Below are 20,425 nucleotides of genomic sequence, written 5' to 3'. Positions count from 1 at the left end.
TTTTGTACTGCGATTGTGCCGATTACACGGTGTTTTTTTGGTAGACATGTACACCTTTGGTCGGAAAGTGCAGCACGGTTCTCCTTGGGTAGTTTACTGTTAAACGCTAGCTTAATTTATGGGCCAGAGTCGAGGTTTCATTAACTCCTTGACCATACATTTTGCAGACCGTTTTCTGATTAAAAAAAGCTTTTCATAAAATTAAATCAATTTCTAGCGTAGTCTGCTAGGGAGATTTACAAGCTGGCGTAATAACAGAATATGTACACCTTGGTTTCAAATATTGCCTGCTAGCAACACTGGCCCATTCAAACGGCAAAACTGTCATCGAGTTTTTGATACAAAATAATAACAGTTTTTAGCGGCTTCCTCATTGACTGATTATTTCGTGCAATCCGAAGACACCGACGAATCTAAACAGATATTCTTTAATACAGATGTAGCCGGCTTTTTAAGCGGACGAACCTGACTGTGGGGCTATACATTGTAGTAAAAGAATAGCGGCCAATATGCAGAGCAGTGCAACAAAAACAATGTAAGAGTAGAGCAGGCTTTCTGCGAAGCTAGAAACTATTTTCATATTTCTGTTTCCCCCGCATGTTACACTACAGAGAGAAGGAGTCTTCCGAGGAATCATCTCCACGATGTTTTCGCTCAACAAGAAGGTAGCTATTTAGCAAATTAGTAAAATAGAAGCAACTAATCATCGCTAATCGGTGTTGTTTACAGTTTCCAACCGAAACGGGTCTCCGAGCTGCCACCGCTTGAATCCGATTCTGAGTCGGATGGGGACGGAAAGTGAGTAGCTTCACCTGCGGTTAAAAGTGTATCAAATTTAATACGGGTGACGTTTTATTTTACATCGTAGCTTGAACTGCGCTATCCTGAACGATTCGTTCCTCCTGACGCCGTCAAAATGTGCCGATGACTTGGGAAGCACAGAGAAACAGTCGGTAATCCAAACCGCAACAGAGAATAAAGATGTGGTCCCTAAATCACGCATCAAGCTGGAGGATAGATTGTTTCCCACCGTCGTTGGCGGTGAAGATTCGAAATCGATCAAAAGACCGCCGCTGGTGGAACGCACGCAGCTGGTGGAACGCACGCAGCTGGTGGAGTCAAAACCTTCGAATGGGTCATCACCGACTAAAACATCGCGAAGTCAAGATTCCGGTAACGTGACCGCAAGCCACGATGAGCTGTGCAATAGTGCAGTTGAAAGAACGGCGAAATCAGAACGCATTCGCAGTCCAATTCAACCCGACGTTGAGCCGGATAAAATGAGTGTCGACAAAAGCCGCCATCAGTTTGTCACACCGAGAGAAAAGTTACCTTTGGGTGTTTCTCGCGGTACTGGTCCAAGGATGATTACTTCTACCGCAATGCGGAAGACGCGGGGTACGCTGGAGAATGAGTATAAGTCGCAAAAAATACTTTTTGCCACACCCGTCGTTATTGCTCGCCCACCAATAGGTTGTTTGGGCAATGACAGTCTCAATATCTCCTTGCTGGATACCCCAATGAGGCCGAAGGAATCCCATCATTTGTCACCCATAAAGGAGCAACAAAAAGTTGTTAAACGGTCAACAAATCAACTGTTCGGTGGCACGGAGGGAATGAACAAAGTTTCACCCTCTGAAGCTAAGGATGGCGCAACGGGAGGCTCAAACGGTGGCAATGTGAAGGGTCAGGGGGTTGGTACGAATGATAATGCTCGCATTCCCAATCCCCAACCTAAGGAACGCCCGATTGTCATCAACGGAAAAGAGTACACGGTGATGGAAAAGTTGGGATCCGGAGGGTCCAGTTCCGTCTTCCTTGCAAAACAGGTGGCCACCGGGATGGAGTGCGCCGTAAAGGTAAGGACTTGGCTTAATATAACATCTCATTGGCCTATAGTATGGTTCTAATCTTTCATCAACTAGCTTGTCAACTTAAACGGTGATGCGAACCTAGTTGAAGGGTATCTCAACGAAACGAAGCTGCTAGCAAAGTTGCAAACAAATGAGAATGTTATTGCCTTGTACGACTAGTAAGTATTTATTTTACGGTTTGGAAAAGATGGTCTTTACATAGCATTACTTCTTATTACAGCGCTCATATCCCCGAGGCAAACCAGCTGTTTCTGGTGATGGAAAACGGGGAGTGTGATTTGCATCGAATTCTGCAAGGCTACAGCAAAGACATTCCACTGTATAATCTCATGAGCATCTGGTACCAGATGGTACAGTGTGTGCACTACATCCACGAGAACGGCGTGATCCACCTGGACTTGAAGCCGGCCAATTTTCTCATGATTCGCGGGCGCCTGAAGCTGATCGATTTCGGTATCGCCAGCAACATTTCGTTCGATTCGACCAGTATTATGAAGTTTTCCCAGGCCGGAACGTTCAACTACATCAGCCCGGAAGCGCTGATCGATACATCGAGCGAGATGAGTCCGGCGGGCTCCCAACCCCGAATTAAAATGTCGAAAAAGTCGGACATCTGGTCGCTGGGCTGCATACTGTACCTGCTGCTCTACAAACGGACTCCCTTTGCGCACATCAAAAATATCTACACGAAGGTGAATACCATCACAAACCCCAACACCGTTATCGACTATCCACCGCTGGCCAGCTACTACCCACCGATGCTGCATGACATTCTTAAACGATGTCTCCGGTATGACGCCAAATCGCGGGCTTCCACAGCGGAACTGCTCGAGTATCCGTACGATATGGTTATTCCGCTGAACAAGTGATGAATCTACAAAACGCGCAGCAAAGCTTGGCGAAGAGTTTTAGATGGATGACGACAAACAGGTGTGATTTGCTATTACCCTATTTTAAATCACCGAACATGTCATATTTATACACTTTTTTTCTCCCTCGGATGAATTATGCAAAAATAAAACTATGTGGACTGATGGTTAAACGAAAGCTTAGAATCGTTCAATTTTTATCATATAATGGTGACTGATAGCATTTTTGCTATTCTTTGCTGCTTCGTCGATTCACCGTGAACAATCATAATGTTCAACAAATAACACCGTGAACCATTGCATTGTTCTACCAACATCTCGAAGCATACATCTGCCGATCATGCAATACAGTCCAATATTGGCGTAAGGCGGGCTTTCACGTTTATTCTGGAAGTTCTTATCGCGTTCGCGCCTGGAAAATCCACCATGAATAGTGGTGCAAATAACTAATCCGTGAGCTATATTTGAAATAAAGGAACTGCCAGCGATCAATTCCAAGCCCGCTTTAAATTCAAAAGAAGCTGCAACATGATTGTAAATCATACAAATTACGCTACCTTTTCGATGATTAAATCCCTCTTCAACAAAAGAAGCTTTCATTAGAGGCTACATTAAAAATTGTTGGAATATTTAGTTCCTAAAAATAAATCCGTTATGAGTCCTTTCTGTTACCGCTCCAACCGTCGGGATCGAATCTTCAAGTCTTCCAAATCTCGATTCTGCCAACACTAGTTCATGCTCGATGATTCCAGTAGCGAGCGGAATAGTTTCGACTCTTTCTCTCCAGCAAGGGGAGCGTATGGCGTTAGGCATGGCAACTTGATCATCTCCCTCTATCCAGCGAAGAAACGTCTAGAAACCGGCATTCAATAAATAGAGGTGTCGGAACTGGAAGTTTTCATACATTGATCAGCAATCGTGTAGAGTGCACGTACTTGTGTATTGCGGAGTAAAGACCAAAGCTTGTGAGGACCGAAGGAAGTGCGGGCAGAACATCACCGTGAAGTTTCCAGTATTCTAGTGTTCAGTAAAATCGGAAAAAGCTCATTTTAAAGGTAAGAGAAGCATTTCTACAAAACTTCTTCAGGGCAAACTTTGTTCAGGGCATGACGGTGTACATTTTCGCTCTGCCACACCGGGTGAAACTAGTTGTGATGGGAGAAAATGTGCTTTGTAGAAAAATTCCACATTCATACCAATCGAAAGAGATGAGTCGTTGAAATTACTAATTGAGAATGAAAACGTGAACACACGCTTTGTAACACTTAGCTGCAGTGAACGCCCCGAATTGTCGGGGTATGCGTCACCATGCGGTAAGTCAGTGTGTCGTTCTGGAAATTTCCATTCGTGGAGCGCATGGTTTCAGAGCCCTTCCGGCAGCTGGAATAAGGAAGAAGAAGCGCCGCGAACAAAATGGTGGCTTATGCAATTTCCTAACCATGCTTGTTCATTGATTCTCGTAAGGTTTTGAGAAATCGGTCATGATCTTTGGCCCTGTTTCATGGAACGGCAAAAGTGAAGTGGTTCGTGTGACCCTTTGATCCAGTGCTAAGAATAGCACATTTCATTGCCAACTACCGCGTGATGTTCGCGGGCTCCATGATGCCCATAGAAGGTTATGTTAACGCTTCGTGCGTGAAGTGTTGCTTCGTTCATTAAATCAAAGTAAGCTAACTCTTTTGCTAGGCGTTCGATGTAATGTAACTCTTTTGCTAGGCGTTCGATTGCTAACATAGTGGATCGCGTTGCTGTAAATTTTTACATCGATAGTGTCCAAACGAATGAATTCAAGTTTAATCAATTTGTCTCGCCATTGTTGATAATTGCAGATGGCCGCTACGAAAGCACCAGCAGTCGGTATCGATCTGGGAACCACCTATAGCTGCGTTGGAGTATTCCAGCACGGAAAGGTAGAAATTATTGCCAACGACCAGGGCAACCGTACGACGCCGTCCTATGTGGCCTTCACCGATACGGAGCGTCTGATCGGCGATGCCGCCAAGAACCAGGTCGCCATGAACCCGACGAACACAATCTTCGACGCCAAGCGCCTGATCGGTCGTAAGTTCGACGACCCAGCCATCCAGGCTGACATGAAGCACTGGCCGTTCGAAGTTGAGTCCATCGAGGGCAAGCCGAAAATCCAGGTTGAGTACAAGGGCGAGACGAAGTCGTTCTTCCCGGAGGAGGTCAGCTCGATGGTGTTGACCAAGATGAAGGAAACCGCCGAAGCCTACCTGGGCAAGACGGTGACCAATGCCGTCATCACTGTGCCAGCCTACTTCAATGACTCACAGCGCCAGGCGACCAAGGACGCCGGAACCATCTCTGGACTGAACGTTCTGCGTATCATCAACGAACCGACGGCAGCCGCCATTGCCTATGGTTTGGACAAGAAGACTGCCGGTGAGCGCAACGTGCTCATCTTCGATCTGGGCGGCGGCACCTTCGATGTGTCGATCCTCTCGATCGATGACGGCATCTTCGAGGTAAAGTCGACGGCCGGAGACACCCATCTGGGTGGCGAAGACTTCGACAACCGTCTGGTGAACCACTTCGCCCAGGAGTTTAAGCGCAAGCACAAGAAAGACTTGTCCACCAACAAGCGCGCCCTGCGTCGTCTGCGCACGGCGTGCGAGCGTGCGAAGCGTACGCTTTCGTCGTCGACGCAAGCCAGCATCGAGATTGACTCGCTGTTCGAGGGAACGGACTTCTACACCTCGATCACGCGCGCCCGTTTCGAGGAGCTGAACGCCGATCTCTTCCGCTCGACGATGGAGCCGGTTGAGAAGGCGCTGCGCGACGCCAAGATGGACAAGGCTAGCATCCACGACATCGTGCTGGTCGGTGGATCGACCCGTATCCCGAAGGTGCAGAAGCTGCTGCAGGACTTCTTCAACGGCAAGGAGTTGAACAAGTCGATCAACCCGGACGAGGCCGTCGCGTACGGTGCTGCCGTCCAGGCCGCCATCCTGCACGGCGACAAGTCGGAGGAGGTGCAGGATCTGCTGCTGCTCGATGTGACCCCGCTGTCGCTCGGTATCGAGACGGCCGGCGGTGTTATGTCGGTGCTGATCAAGCGTAACACCACCATCCCGACGAAGCAAACCCAGACCTTCACTACGTACTCGGACAACCAGCCTGGAGTGCTGATCCAGGTGTTCGAGGGTGAGCGGGCCATGACCAAGGACAACAACCTGCTCGGAAAGTTCGAGCTGAGCGGCATTCCGCCGGCGCCGCGTGGTGTTCCGCAGATCGAGGTGACGTTCGATATTGATGCCAACGGTATCCTGAACGTGACCGCGCTCGAGAAGTCCACCAACAAGGAGAACAAGATTACGATCACCAACGACAAGGGTCGCCTGAGCAAGGAGGACATCGAGCGTATGGTGAACGAAGCCGAGAAGTATCGTACGGAGGACGAGAAGCAGAAGGAGACTATCTCGGCCAAGAACGCGCTCGAGTCGTACTGCTTCAACATGAAGGCCACCATGGAGGACGACAAGCTGAAGGACAAGATCAGCGACAGCGACAAGACGCTCGTGCTGGACAAGTGCAACGACACGATCAAGTGGCTCGATGCCAACCAGCTGGCCGACAAGGAAGAGTACGAGCACCGCCAGAAGGAGCTCGAGTCTGTGTGCAACCCGATCATCAGCAAGCTGTACCAGGGTGCCGGAGGTGCACCGGGAGGCATGCCAGGATTCCCGGGTGGCGCTCCGGGAGCTGGAGGAGCTGCCGGCGGTGCCGGTGCGGCCGGTTCCGGCTCCGGCCCGACCATCGAGGAGGTCGATTAAATCACGATTCCTCGCATCGTCGTCACATCATCATCATCAGCGCTGGGAAAGGTGAAGAAGAAAAGAGAATTTGTGGAAATAACCACGCTACAATTTATCTTTTTCTTTTCAACACCTTTTCTGGCAACAAAAAAAGAAAAGCACCTTTTAACTAACAATTTTCTCTAGCCAAACAGAAATGAAAACAAAAGCGTTAAATGAAAGCAATTATTCACTTGAACTTTTTGCCAGTTCTGCATAAATAACCGCCATTTGGATTCTTAGACATTTGTTGCTAAACAGCATTTTTAATTTTAAAAGTTAATTGTGAAACCATTCGAACAATACGCGCTACTGCTGCTGCATAAAGAGAACAGGATCAGCTACCATCAACTAGAGAGTTCGAAAAGATGCTAATAAACGAAAAAAAAGAAAGCCATTGACAAACAACATCTCTGTTTATGGCAAATTAGAATCACGGTCGTACATGCTTTTCATTTGGGGGTTATTTTGGAAGAAACTATTCCGGGGTGGGGGGTCATGATGACAATTGTAAGTTGTCCATCTTTTGCATACGAAAATGTGCGCTCTACCAGCTCCAGGAAATCAACTGTACGTAATTAATCAATGTTAGTAAATGATTTACGAAACTCGATGTCGTTTTTAGAAGAAAAGGACTCAACAATCGCATTATTATCAAATAGTTCAAAGTTAGATTTTATCCTGTTCACTCACTCCGAACAAACCTTCACAGACGATCATAAAATTTTCGTCATAAACACAGGAATCCTGGGTTTTGCGTCTGAATTTTGCAAAATATGTTATAGACGATTGATAAATTTTTTTAAATTGCATTGGTGAGAATTAAGATTTTTTTCGACACGCTGTTCTCGTTTAAAAGATTCTACACCCTTCGTTCAGTTTGCTTCTTGTCCAAATCTAAAGTGAAATAATCTGGGTCAGGGTGATATGGGCGCGTTGCCAAGTTTTTTCAATATGTCCGAAGAAAATGAAACACTCGATGTATTTGGATTTTGTGTACGTTACTATATTCAAGAATCTCAAGGCGTCCCAGCGAGACAACAAAGGACGTCATACTAGCTGACCTATTTGGTGTGAGAAACCGTGTACATGCGTTGTAACTCAACAACTTTCCAAATTTACAACTGTGTCATCCCACGCTGGCTAGTAGAAAACTAAGGGAAACTGTCTGGTTTCTGGTTCAGTCTCCTTCGTCGAAACCTTGTAGGGCGGGATTGGTTTGGTGCATCATGTCCGGGTGTTGACGGATAAGTTTGTTCGAATGTGCCATTGCACTGATGACGTTCTGAAGGTTCCAGTCCTTTTTCAGCAGTGAATCTTCTAGCAAGAAATGCCCGTGTCGTATGCATCTGATTCCGGTACAGTGAGCACACGACTTCAGGTTGATGCCTATTTCATGAATTAGCTCCCCTAGATATGCTTCCGTTTCGTTTATCGCATGTACTTCTGCAAAGGAAGACGTTGCATAACATTAAGATTCGGTGACGGAAATAAATGGTCGGATGCGTGACGCTTAATTTACCAATCGTGAAGAATGGTTTGCGATATTCCGCTAGCCGTATGCCGTAGATCATCGGTTGCCGATTGTCCGTAGGGCGTATGGTACCCCCACAGGCCAGTTCGTATGCCGCCTGCGATTGTATATCGATTCCACTTAGTTCGAACATTTTTCGCTGGTGTGAGGCCTGTATCGATGCCAACAGTTTGCCGATCTTTTCCGATCCGATGTGATTAATTGTGGCACGGGCGGTCACTCTGGATTCCGCGAAATGGGTTTCGGTGGCTTTTCCCAGGAATCCCGTTACTCTGTACACCCTCAAGGGCCGGTTTTGCTGCATGCGGTAGGCGAGATTGGTCCCATTGTTGATGCCGAGAACTAAGCATTTTTATTAAAGAGCAGTTCATGCCAGACGTAGAATCAATAACTTACCCGTAACACCACTCGTAAACCGTCCATGGTTTGCACAAAAGCGACATTTTACATCATCCGGTTGATAACGTGGCCCACTGACGAGCACATTGTCAGATAAATCCTCCACTTTTCGTACGATAAGCTTTGACTGTGGCCTATCCTCGATTACTACCCGTTGAAGCGATGGACGTACTTCCAGCTGATTGAGGTCTACAAAGAAAGGAAAATGGGTTGTACGAATAATAACCGCAAATATAGTAAGGATCGTGCCTTACCTCGGCAAAGGTTGTGAATGATAGCATTGCGAACTTGCTGCACCGTAACTCCGGAGGGTTTGTACAGGTTAACCAATCCGTTGAGATAATTCCACACTGTGGGGGCGTCCGTGACTAGTTTTAATGCCATTTCGTAGGCTAGTTTTCCTGCCGATCGGGAAGTTTTACGTTGCTTGGAACATGCTTATCACATATCGTGCACTGTTTACATTTCTTTCGTTTGTGATGACTCGCAAATGTCAATTTGAACAGCTCACGTGCGGGAATATTTTGAACTCGGATTGATTTCTCAACTTTTTACATTACATTTATTTTATGTTATATGTTTTTACATTATATTTTATGTTTGTACCGTAAAACTAGAAATAAAAAACAAAATATTTTATGTATAAGTTTGTAGCCTTTTGTTGTATAACAACATTTTCATTTAAACGTAAACTCAGCCAGGAAAACAAAGAACTCGAGGTGGCTTTTTACGTGTTGGATACTTTATTTCCTAAACTACGCTGGAATTGATTCCTGGCTGTTCTCAAGACTGCTATTTATTTGCGACGATGTGTCGAGCATGTCGTCTTCCTCATCCGCCCCGTCCATATCATAAACACGGACGTTTTTGAGCGACTCAGACACTACCGCCATCACGTTCCGTTTGCCGGATACGGCGATCATATGCCCGTCGTTGCTATCCAGCAGCTTGAGCGAGCTTTCATCGATCAACGTGTAAGCATTGATGCCATGGCAACCGATCGCTTCCTCCGTTAGTGTCTGCATGAATTCACGCGGCTCGATGCGGTTCAAAAACTCCCGAATTGGACGTAAATTGAGCAGTAGAAAGTAGCAACCGGTTGTGGTGTTGGCTTCATCGTACGCCCGTAGCAGCAACGAAAGCGTATCCACGCTGTAGAACTGAGCCTGGCGAAAGGTGAGCCGCCCGATTGCGTCAAATCGCTGGTCGAAATAGGGCTTCTCTTCGAAGCGAATGCGGACGATCTTCAGGCCTGCATCGGGATAACATTCGGCAAACAGCAAGCTGTCCTCCGATTGCACGACCGCAACGAGCGTCACCTCGTCTTGAGGATGGTTGATGAAGGTGATCGATCGTGCCACGGATGTACTGTCGCGGTTGCTTCCACTTACGGAATCCGTGCGGATGGTGAGCGAGTTTTTGTGTCTAAAATCTGCCGAAATAACAGCACTTGGTTGGTCGAACATTTTCTTGAAGCTTTGCTTCAGCAGCTTATGCTGCTGGACGAGCGAGAAGTTTTCGTGGTGCGTAAAGATGGCGGGACACTCGCGTAAGCATTGGTTTTGGCTGAGCAGATGCTTCCATTGGCTTTCTCCTTCCTCCTGGCCGGCTGCGGGTGGCATTACAAGCGGTTTGTCCACAAGGTACTGACCGACACGTTCCAGATTGAACTTTCTTCTCGACTCGATCGCCGACCGTTCATGCTCCGGTGCCGGCTGGGAGGCGGATGAATCGAAATTGTTCAGAAAGTCGCCCAAATAGTTTACCTCCTGCTGCGTGATAGTGGGCTGGTTTTCTTGAGGTGATTCATCCATAAGACGCACGATCACAACGTGCAGCCAGCGGAAGAATATTTTAAAGTCACGCTTGGACATGTCGATCATTTTTTGTAGCTCGTACGCTTTAATTTGCAGCGAGCCGCAGTTGCGTAGCAGCTCGGTGGCCGGGGTGGATAGCAACACTCCGTAGTGGTATCGATTACGAAGCATCCCATCCAGCGTGGTCAGATGGTAGAACACGTCGTAGATCGCGGTGTAGAGTGGTTTTACGACGAGTTTCTGCATGGTAACGTAGCACAGTTCGATGCTGGTACCGAGCTTACGGAGCCCTTTCTCGGTGAGATCTCGCAACAGGAACTGTTCCAGCGCGGGCGATGAGGTTGCGAACATTAGAAGCTCGAGGAAGTCGGCAGAAATCGACCCTTCTGGTTGTTCCTTCGAGAAGCTCGTAAGCTTATTGTCCATCTCCAGGAGGACCGTCTCCCAGGCTTCGATAATGCACTCGATGGTATCATCCATATAAGCCATCGTGTTGAGCATTTGGGCGTGCTTGAGCGCCAGACACAGCACCGACGCGGAATACTTGAACAGCACTGCGTTTTCCAGTACAACCAGGTTCAGCGCATCTTCAAACTCCAGTGCCACAATCAGCTGCTTAAAATCGAGGCTCATCTTGGCATCCCGGATGCATGCCGTTGATCTGGACGGTATACCTAGCATGGCGAGTACATCCACATTTCCACACGGTAACATACCGAACGCCATCAAATGAATGCGCCCCATTGTGGTTCCAACGATTAGTATGTTCAGGATATGCTTGGAGCAGAAATTGTTCCGATTGTAGTTGATCGGTTTGGCAGACGAAGATATCGAGCTGAGCAACGGCAATTCGGGAAGGTACTTGGCATGTGCGGTCTGTAAAAAAAAAACGAATACGATACCATATAACTTAACATTTCCTTAGGTTGTGCTACCGATAACATACCACCGAGCGGTAGCTAATGTCATCCGAGGGAAGTTCCTCCGTATTTTCTGTCCAACTCATACAACTAATGTCCGCATCCACCGAAAACCTGTATACCTCCTCCTTGGTTTCAATGTTGATCAGCAAAATCGTTCCATTGTTGTAACCTACAAGAAACAAAACGGCAAAACATTAAACTCTCTTGTATCGCACGTTGCCATGCTATTACATTACCGATAGCGATCAGTTTTTCCCAGGGCCTCCAGGCAATTTCTCGTACTTTAAGACCTTCTTCAGGCGGTGGTAGCTGCCATACCTTTTGCCACTTTAAGCGTTGTAGAAGAACTTCTCCTGTAGAATATTGGGGAGGGTAATGATATGGAAACGTTGTAGGCCATCGAACTATTAAGTGAAGGGTAGTTTTACCTTTTTCCGTTCCAATCGCCAGTAGATCCATATCCTCGCTCCATTTTAAAACATCTACTTTGGTGCCAATGTTTTTATTGCTCGTTTGCTTCATCATGTTACGATTAGCCGTGTATTGATTTGCCATGTTTGGACTACGTATTATTCTACACCGTTCAGTTTAAGAGTACCTTTATTTAGTTTTCCGGAATGTTTGCAGTGAACTTTATAAAGATTCGTATTTGAAACTGTGCAGTACGCTACTGGTTTATTAGTTCAGTGAAGTAAACGAGGTACGAGGAAAGTTTTTGTTGTGGTTTCAAATGCCGGTTTGTTGATACATTCGTGCCTGGGCAGTCAAAACAGCCGTAGTGCCCTGTGGTTAGAAACTATAGTTTTAAGCTACATTTTTTATTGATCTGAGATCACTAGGCACGCGAAGAGCATCTGTCAAAATTAGGAATGGGAAAACTGAATCCCTACAGGGATTCGAATCCATCGATTCAAACCCATTCTGAGATCCGGATCTTCGAATCCGAGTCCCAATCCATCATATCACTGTTCATCTCCACATAGCGAACTCTCCTCCGTCGAACTGTCGAACTCAGTTCCCGCAACAGCTGGGAAACTCGTAGGAAACTGCCCGCTAGGCAATTTCGAGCAAATCGTCCTCAAAAACGTCCTCCATGACACAAACATCGAGCAGTTTTGTATGGTGAGGAGGACAAGGAGGACGATTGCTCGAAAAACGTCCTCCTTTTGTTTCATCCCCATACAAAAATGGAGGACGTTTGTTCGCGCGGAGGACGTTTTGAGGACGATATTTCGAGCTGCCTAGCGGGTGGTAGGAAACTCTTGACAGCACTAGCAAAGCCCCTCGTTCTGACGTTTAATAACTGACGGATTAAGAAGAAGCGAAGAAGACCGAAACAAATGCGTGTCCACTTAGCGAACTCGGGAAACTCGAAACTCCATACAAGTTTGACTGTTCATCTCCACATAGCGAACTCATAGGAAACTCTGGTGAAACTCCTGTCAAACTTGTATGGAGTTTCGAGTTTCCCGAGTTCGCTAAGTGGACACGCATTTGTTTCGGTCTTCTTCGCTTCTTCTTAATCCGTCAGTTATTAAACGTCAGAACGAGGGGCTTTGCTAGTGCTGTCAAGAGTTTCCTACCACCCGCTAGGCAATTTCGAGCAAATCGTCCTCAAAAACGTCCTCCATGACACAAACATCGAGCAGTTTTGTATGGTGAGGAGGACAAGGAGGACGATTGCTCGAAAAACGTCCTCCTTTTGTTTCATCCCCATACAAAAATGGAGGACGTTTGTTCGCGCGGAGGACGTTTTGAGGACGATATTTCGAGCTGCCTAGCGGGCAGTTTCCTACGAGTTTCCCAGCTGTTGCGGGAACTGAGTTTGAAAGTTCGTCGGAGGAGAGTTCGCTATGTGGAGATGAACAGTGACAGGAGTTTCACCAGAGTTTCCTATGAGTTCGCTATGTGGAGATGAACAGTCATGCGTGCCTACCAAATTTACCGATTTTTTATATTATTTGTTACTTTAACAATTGTACAACCAATGGTTGAATTGATCCAAAGGCTAAATGTCTGTCGTAAAAATCGGTCCACAGAATCAAAAGTTATGGCAAATTGGCTGTTTCGGCCATTTTCCCATGCAAAATCATTTCGCAAAAACTAAGTAGCCTGGAAAATCTAACTATCGTTAGCAGACCTTTCATTTGAGGGGTCAATCGTGAAAATCGGTTCAAAGAATCAAAAGTTATTAACAAATTATCAATTTGTTGCCTAAATGGCTATTCGAAGTATTGAGTACCTTGTTTCGGCTCATCGGCTCGGCTCATGAGCGCGACGTCGCCTGACAGGCGCTGAACTCCATGCAAAAAAAATCTAGCGCGAGATCGCGCAAGGTTTTTTTTATATGGAGTTCAGCTCCTGTCAGGCGACGTCGCGCTGTAGTGTGGACCCCGAGTAACTTGCAAATTGCGCAAAAAACTCAATCCATTGAGTGATGGATCGATTGATGTCCATTGGACATTCTATCCGCTGGGTAGATTCGATTTCGTTCGATTTGAGTAAACTTAAATCAATTACATTGTCTCTAGATCGACTAGTTATGTGACTAATTCGACTCAAATCATTGTGAGTCGATTCAAACAGTTTAGGATCAAGTCAGAATCAAATCAAATCGAGTCCCAAACCCACGGTGAATGACTACGGTTATGGAATAGGGGATTTCATGTCCACCATATTGATTAAACTCAAGTGTCAAATATTGTTTATAAACAAAGGGAAAACGACCAGCACTGACGACAATTTTCCCTTTTCTGGAGTACCCATCCTTACTCATCGGATACCTTGATGAGAACGCCTATCTGGGACAACTGCGTATCGGCAGCAACTTTCTGCACTTTTCGGCAACCAGATAGCGCAAGCCTGCTTCAGATAGGCATGTGTTTCATTCACCTGCTTCACTAGCTTGATAAAGAAGCAAGACAGCGTACCAAGTTTTTGGTATGGTACGCCTAATGTAGTCACGCGGTAAGAGGGCCCACTCTACAGAACGTTGTCAAAACCATCCCTTAAAACCTTTTCTAGACCAAAAATCACTGATTGGTTTTAAGAGAAGGTTTTAAGAAGGACTTAACAGCGTATTTACAGACTCTTCAAGTCTACTAAGATTTTAGACTTAATGAGGAGTTTTATAGCTATCCTCAAAAGGGTTTAAGGATGTCAAAATTATTAAAACTATTTTGCCTGTTGAGAAACCTCTATAAAACCAATTGGACTTGGTACACCCATGTTAAAACGTTGATAAAACTTGTTGAAGTCTAATAGGTCTTGGAAATGTTACTTCTCGGTTGATAAAAATTCAAAGTTTTTGCAGCTGTCATGTAGTACCAGCAAGTTTTTCCATGGCAGATTGCTGGGACTCTTGCTGGAACTACATAGTACCAGCAACAATGTCAATTTCTGTCAACCGGGTTGGGATATGTGATACGGACGATGCATTCTCTATCGCCTGCAGCGGTTGAGAGTCATCCGGGACAGCACAGCGCCAAAGAACAGCTGCCGGCAGCTGCCTTCCAAAACACAAACAGCAAACGCGGCTGTTATATCATTATTCCATCTGTTTCACATAAATAACACTACTGATCACGAAAAAAACACTAAATCACATATTTAAAATTGAAATTACTCAGAAACATGTTTAGTCGATCACAAATTCACAACGCAAAGGTGTGCAAATATGGCGTCTCGTGTAATGCCCATATCGAAAGCTCCTCTTGCACTGAATTCATCGCCGTCCCATGCACACATTCAAACATCGACAGTCCGCTTGCGGCGGGGATTTTCCTTCTACTCGCCCTCGCCTATGTTTTTGACAGATATTGCTGGCTGGGAAGAAACCGAGACAGCACCTTCCGGAAGTAGTACTACCGATCATCGACGGCCAGATAACCGTAGCAGTGAGCAGCATCCTTGCAAATCTGCCTTCGTGTGCGCTCAAATTATGCAAAATTTTACTTAAATCCAACACAATCACCACAACCGCAATAGCACTAGTCGCTCACAACGGTCCTTCTAAAAGCAAACAACCCGGTTGACAAAAATTCAATTTTTTTGCAGCTGTCATGTAGTACCAGCAAGTTTTTCCATGGCAGATTGCTGGGACTCTTGCTGGAACTACATAGTACCAGCAACAATGTCAATTTCTGTCAACCGGGAACATTAACCGGACTGTCAAAGGTTTCTTGTATTTTTCTTTTGACGATTTGTCAAAATGCTCTACAGTATTTGACCAGAGTATTACATTCATGGTCTAATGCAGGGGTCGGCAAAGTCCGGCCCGCCAACTGATTTCATCCGGCCCGTAAGAAAATTTTAGTGCTTCATACCAAAACCACAACTCAATTTTTTCACATAAAATCAAAATTTAATGAAAATAATTGTAAAAATGTGTAAAAAGTTTAGCGATAAAATTACAAATATTGTATCTTCTAGCTCCTTTTTATGTAACTTTGCTTTTTAAAAAGTTTATATCATTCAAAAGGGTACTACTTTGAAAACATTCAATCATCGTTTAAGGCAGGGTTCTCCAAACTTTTTTTTAACGTGGGCCGCATTGGGTGGAATAACCGTAGCGTTAGGTCACATTTACTCAAGAAGGAGAGGGTCTCATGCGGCCCGCGGGCCGTAGTTTGGAGACCCCTGGTTTAAGGTATACGGCCCGCGCTTTAGGTTTCCTTTTAATCATTTGGCCCTTTTTAGGAAATGTATGCCGAGCCCTGGTCTAATGTTATCGAATCCTAATCGAATCATATTTTTAGAATCCGTCAGATACGATTCGAATCTTTAGAATCTGTCAAATGGGATTCGAATCTTTAGAATCCGTCTAGGGATCGAATCTTCGAATCTTCCGAATCCCGATTCTGCCAACACTAGTCAAAACAACAGAAAATGCAAGTTTGCCGGCTGTCATCAAAGTTCTTGCGGAATATTTTGTGCAAAAACGGTAAAATGACCATATTTCGCTAAATTACATAAAATTGATACAATTTTTATCACGATTCTTTCAGCTGGTTGCAGAACTTTCAGCAGAATGGTTGAAGCCAAACTGGAGGCCGTACCGGTAGTAGACATTGATGAAGGTATCTTCAAGTACGTTTTGATTAAAGTCTACGGCAATGAGCAGGCAGATGGGACCGAGCCAAATAAGTTGATCGTGCGTGGTTTTAACCGCGCTCAGTGGCATTCGGATATTTACGACGAAGTGAGTTCGTCCCTGATGGGACTAGGTCTAGAAACGGAATGCCTTGGGGGCGGTCGGATCGAGAACCGGCCGGATCTGAAGCAGATCAAAGTGTACGGCTACTCGCAAGGCTATGGCAAGGCGGATCATCTCGAAACGCGTCGCTTGTTGCTCACCAAATACAAGGATTATTCAATAAGCTGTTCTGACGAAGGATATTAAACCGATTGGAGAATGTTGGGCGCAATTTTGCTACAAAATAGAACTGAAAATGCTTTAAGAAGGCGATATGTGACGTGATTGCGAATACCAATATTGGTCTTGGACGATGACAATGTATGGGGTTTTAGCTTTTCATCTAACAGGTATGTACATTTTGGGTTTAATTTTCATAGGTTCTTATTGTTCGTGCAACATTTGTAACAGATTTAAGAAAGGTCTTACAGCGTTTTACGTTGAGTAATCTCTAGCTTAGATCTAATTCAGTCCCTCTAGTCTTGAATCTAGATAGATTCTTTGATTTGCCTAGATATTTATTACAGATACAACTCGTATGCTGGGCACTATGGTTCTTGAATCGTGAATATCGGAACTTTAAATTTGAACAGCGACTCGTAAAACTTCTTTAGCGGCCCTTGCGTGACTACTTGACGGGAAGTCAGGTTTCACAATCTTCTTCTTCTTTTTCTTCTTCTTAGCGTAACTACCGTGTTTGGTCATGCCTGTTTCATTAGGGGGCTTACTAGACTTATTCCCTTTGCGTTCGTGGATAGTCAGTCCTCTCGCGCAGAGGAGGGTCCGGTCTCGGTTGGGGTTTCACAATCTGTAAATGCATTTAACGATTCGGTATTCAAGATGAACTATATGAAAACTTAAAACAAATTTATTTCTCAATGTACAGTCATGGTCCACCACAAAAGATTTCGTGTGTGATTAGCATTAGTTTGGCTAAAATATTGGTTAGTGTATACCGATAGCGGCGAGTGGAAGGATGGCTGCGTACGTTGCAGCTTCCAGTGGATGATGAAGCTGCGTCTCCACAACAAAAGTGAATTTGAACGTATTCTACAAAAAAACTTCAAACAGGTTCGGTTTGTAATATGTATAAAATGTATAAACAAGATCAACCTTTTACTGTTGAATCCGTACTATACTTATGAAAAGGTTGAATATCCATGTAGATATAGTAGACACATTTTTAATTAATCGTTGTAAAGGTCGATCAAATTAATTGTTAAGCAAATGCAGAAGAAGCATAACTGGGGTATTACGTCGTTTTTAAACACTCTTTCAAAAGCTTTAATCTGATGTACGATATTGGATAGTAGTAAAGGGAAATTCTCAAATTCTCAACAACAGGACACATTTGGGATATTTGGAAACTAACACAAATAGCAGATTATCCCAAAAACATACACACCCACTCAGACTGGTGCTGTGATCGATTTTCAAAGGATTTGATGAGGGTAAATGGATATACACCATTTTGTTTTCGTTACAAGTGAAATGGGCAGAGAAAATGAATGGAAATTGATTTCGCTTCGTCACATTAAATGCGCAGAACGCATGATGTCGACAGCCGGAAGGTTAGCACAATAAGATAAGGGAACATCCATAATCCTAACGGCCTATAATAAGGGTTCTGTTTCAAAGGAGAGAAAAAAACAGAAACAACGGAAAGCGATTGATTAAAAATGAATTGAATCGAGAAGGATTAGACTACAGAGAGGGTTTGAAAAAGGGAGAAGGATTCCATGGGCACGTACTTAAAAGTCGCTTTCCGTATTTATTCTCTAATCTACCTTTGACAACATTAATCCCTAAGAATTATGTACAGTTTGTGTCAGTTATTGTTGGGTTGGCATTTACAGTAAAGCTTTTTTTAAATTTTGAAAGCTTTGGGTAGCTGTAACGATTAACTGTATGTCTAAGATAAAGAGTTATTAGCTTTCAAAACTCTATGCTAAAACTATTCAAGTCCCTAAGATATCCTCTTGGTTGTAATTTTTTTCTCAAATAAGCAAGCAGCTCAAATAAGCAAGCAACCAAATTATTCATGTTGTTTTTCTTACGTTATCCAGCTCATACTTTTCCGCGCCGGGGAGGCCAAATATCGCACGGATCTTCACGGTGATTCTTTTCTTCTTTTACGCCCGCTGAACTTCTTCTGTAAATATGTATTCACGATCTGGTCGTCACGGTGTTGGACGAGCGATAACAGAGTGAAGGTATAAGAAAATAAAATTCATAGAAATTTACCATTATTCAGGCTCTTTCCCTTGGAATGGCCCGGAAGGAATGTAAACATGTCATCTAGAACGCGGGCAAAATTCGCCCACCTGCAACGATTCCTTTTTTTGGGAAGGGTTTGAATCTGAAGGTAACTATTTGCTTAACCATCACCCGTTATCGTCAAGGATGATCTTTTAACGAAGGATGTTTTTGTTCGTCTTTCGGTTAAAAGAACCAAAGCCTCCGATTTAGACCAGTGTCCGTCCAAAGAAATGTGCTTTGAAATTATTTGCTGTGGGTGTACGGCGTTCAAAGTACGAATATTCTTCACTATTTTGTGAGACAATTTGTAAACAATAAAATGAACACACAAATGATTCTTGTTCGTTTTGCGATCTGTTGAGTAACAGGGCTAAACACAATTGAATTTCTTCATCAGCTGATTTAGCTACTGCAAGGCTTTAAATATTGAATTTGGGTAGTTTTTTTCGGACATAAATTACGGTAGCTTTATTCACAGTAAAATATATATAACTGGGTGGTGCACTAGTTACACCCAAAATAGGCAGTACCTGGAAATTCATTTAGTGAAAATTAATCTTCATATTGAAACAATGTATTAAGAATAATGTACTATCGATCGAGAGCATTATTTTTACAAAACATCAATTTATTTTACTCGTCCAGCTCAATATCTCGGTACCGTATAATATTCGGACATACATACTAGGAATTGGCGCTACAGTGTTCTTCGTAGTGTAGAGAAATAAAACGGAACCGACAACGGTGCGCTGCAGTTGCGGTTTTGTAGTTCCTGCCTGGGACCGTACCGGTACACTACTATCATCTTTAACTAGCATTTTACATCTATCAAGTTCATCGTAAGAAGTACTAATTAGCATACACATCGTACAAACGGGGATAGGACACGAGGAGTTACGAATGCTTCCTTCCTTCCCTTCCAAGCGATGCACAGCATCTTAAAAAGTGGAGCGGAAGGGATCGAAAGGATTAAACGATGGGAGTTTTTTGTGCGATTAACTTTTGTGTGTTTGTATTATTTTTGCTTCTCTACTTTATCATCCGAAGTACGAAATTTGCCCGCTTGTTCCAACTCGATTGGCCGCATGCCCTGTGCGACATGCCCGACCGGGAATGGTAAAATTAAGCAACACGTGGAAATCAAACAAATTTCAAACGTCTTCTTTTGGTTTCCTATCACTAAAGAATGCGTTTTATCTCATCAGTTTTTCTCCGTACAGATGTGCGTTGTTTGCCATTCCACAAAACATCATATCGCATCGAAGAATTTTTATCCTATGTTGTATTTAATATGTACACAACAAACAAGTTACGTTTGCATTTATAAATAGCAATGGTAATCTATTTCAATTCACACATCCATTTTAGTCGTAATATGCACTTACTATGCGAAAAATAATCAGTGGCATCAATTCAATTCGGAAGGTGAAGGAAGTTAATTTTGTGAAATTGAAGTTTGAAGTTTGTAAATTAATTTAGGTTCCGCTTTGAGGGTACTATTTGTAGCATACTTGCAATAAATCTCCTCGCTTTGACTTTAAAGTCTGATAGTAATAATAACTCACTGAAGACTAATAGTTTTCAGATGTTGTTGGTCTATCGGTTTTTTTTGTCTTTTCGATATATCGGTTCTTCCATTACGAAGTTACCCCTTGACGGTCGAAACGTGACTCGAAAGAGGGCATTTTAAGAAGAAAGCGATATGTATCAATGATTTACTTATAAACGGCTGGAGGCT

General features: G+C 44.2%; 5 protein-coding genes across 5 annotated transcripts; 3 read left to right on the top strand and 2 right to left on the bottom strand.

The window, feature by feature from the left end:
- Nucleotides 1-367: 367 nt before the first annotated feature.
- Nucleotides 368-2,915, top strand: LOC131272490 (cyclin-dependent kinase 14). The gene is made up of 6 exons (XM_058274234.1): nt 368-535; nt 612-665; nt 730-798; nt 869-1,859; nt 1,926-2,032; nt 2,095-2,915. The coding sequence occupies exons 1-6, from the start codon at nt 510-512 to the stop codon at nt 2,741-2,743; spliced, it is 1,896 nt and encodes a 631-aa protein (XP_058130217.1). The 5' UTR covers nt 368-509; the 3' UTR covers nt 2,744-2,915.
- A 743-nt stretch (nt 2,916-3,658) lies between these two features.
- On the top strand, nt 3,659-6,730 carry LOC131272600 (heat shock 70 kDa protein cognate 4-like). Its single transcript, XM_058274411.1, has 2 exons — nt 3,659-3,798; nt 4,573-6,730. The coding sequence occupies exon 2, from the start codon at nt 4,573-4,575 to the stop codon at nt 6,538-6,540; it is 1,968 nt and encodes a 655-aa protein (XP_058130394.1). The 5' UTR covers nt 3,659-3,798; the 3' UTR covers nt 6,541-6,730.
- Nucleotides 6,731-7,551: 821 nt separating this feature from the next.
- On the bottom strand, nt 7,552-8,953 carry LOC131272601 (pseudouridylate synthase TRUB2, mitochondrial). The gene is made up of 4 exons (XM_058274412.1): nt 8,749-8,953; nt 8,492-8,683; nt 8,084-8,437; nt 7,552-8,007 (listed from the first exon to the last, which is right to left on the bottom strand). Exons 1-4 carry the CDS (start codon nt 8,876-8,878, stop codon nt 7,742-7,744), a joined length of 942 nt encoding a protein of 313 aa, XP_058130395.1. The 5' UTR covers nt 8,879-8,953; the 3' UTR covers nt 7,552-7,741.
- Nucleotides 8,954-9,107: 154 nt separating this feature from the next.
- LOC131272599 (anaphase-promoting complex subunit 4) lies at nt 9,108-11,789 on the bottom strand. Its single transcript, XM_058274410.1, has 4 exons — nt 11,663-11,789; nt 11,471-11,587; nt 11,258-11,403; nt 9,108-11,187 (listed from the first exon to the last, which is right to left on the bottom strand). The coding sequence occupies exons 1-4, from the start codon at nt 11,787-11,789 to the stop codon at nt 9,250-9,252; spliced, it is 2,328 nt and encodes a 775-aa protein (XP_058130393.1). The 3' UTR covers nt 9,108-9,249.
- A 4,322-nt stretch (nt 11,790-16,111) lies between these two features.
- On the top strand, nt 16,112-16,742 carry LOC131260288 (sex-regulated protein janus-A-like). The gene is made up of 2 exons (XM_058261984.1): nt 16,112-16,176; nt 16,241-16,742. Exons 1-2 carry the CDS (start codon nt 16,122-16,124, stop codon nt 16,633-16,635), a joined length of 450 nt encoding a protein of 149 aa, XP_058117967.1. The 5' UTR covers nt 16,112-16,121; the 3' UTR covers nt 16,636-16,742.
- Nucleotides 16,743-20,425: the final 3,683 nt, after the last annotated feature.

Source organism: Anopheles coustani, chromosome 3, assembly GCF_943734705.1.
Source record: "Anopheles coustani chromosome 3, idAnoCousDA_361_x.2, whole genome shotgun sequence".
Lineage (NCBI taxonomy): Eukaryota > Metazoa > Arthropoda > Insecta > Diptera > Culicidae > Anopheles > Anopheles coustani.
This window is presented reverse-complemented; position numbering and strand designations above follow the sequence as displayed.

What these genes read in the sequence shown, in the direction of transcription:
- LOC131272490 (XM_058274234.1), top strand. Translation starts at nt 510, where the DNA reads ATGCAGAGCAGTGCAACAAAAACAAT. An exon ending in AGCAGTGCAACAAAAACAAT is followed by an intron (nt 536 to 611) that starts GTAAGAGTAGAG and finishes GTTACACTACAG; the next exon opens with AGAGAAGGAGTCTTCCGAGG. An exon ending in GAGTCGGATGGGGACGGAAA is followed by an intron (nt 799 to 868) that starts GTGAGTAGCTTC and finishes TTTACATCGTAG; the next exon opens with CTTGAACTGCGCTATCCTGA.
- LOC131272600 (XM_058274411.1), top strand. Translation starts at nt 4,573, where the DNA reads ATGGCCGCTACGAAAGCACCAGCAGTCGGTATCGATCTGGGAACCACC.
- LOC131272601 (XM_058274412.1), bottom strand. Translation starts at nt 8,878, where the DNA reads ATGGCATTAAAACTAGTCACGGACGCCCCCACAGTGTGGAATTATCTC. An exon ending in CATTCACAACCTTTGCCGAG is followed by an intron (nt 8,684 to 8,748) that starts GTAAGGCACGAT and finishes CTTTCTTTGTAG; the next exon opens with ACCTCAATCAGCTGGAAGTA. An exon ending in GTTTACGAGTGGTGTTACGG is followed by an intron (nt 8,438 to 8,491) that starts GTAAGTTATTGA and finishes AAAAATGCTTAG; the next exon opens with TTCTCGGCATCAACAATGGG.
- LOC131272599 (XM_058274410.1), bottom strand. Translation starts at nt 11,789, where the DNA reads ATGGCAAATCAATACACGGCTAATCGTAACATGATGAAGCAAACGAGC. An exon ending in GGCGATTGGAACGGAAAAAG is followed by an intron (nt 11,588 to 11,662) that starts GTAAAACTACCC and finishes AATATTCTACAG; the next exon opens with GAGAAGTTCTTCTACAACGC. An exon ending in GGAAAAACTGATCGCTATCG is followed by an intron (nt 11,404 to 11,470) that starts GTAATGTAATAG and finishes TGTTTCTTGTAG; the next exon opens with GTTACAACAATGGAACGATT.
- LOC131260288 (XM_058261984.1), top strand. Translation starts at nt 16,122, where the DNA reads ATGCAAGTTTGCCGGCTGTCATCAAAGTTCTTGCGGAATATTTTGTGC. An exon ending in GAATATTTTGTGCAAAAACG is followed by an intron (nt 16,177 to 16,240) that starts GTAAAATGACCA and finishes CGATTCTTTCAG; the next exon opens with CTGGTTGCAGAACTTTCAGC.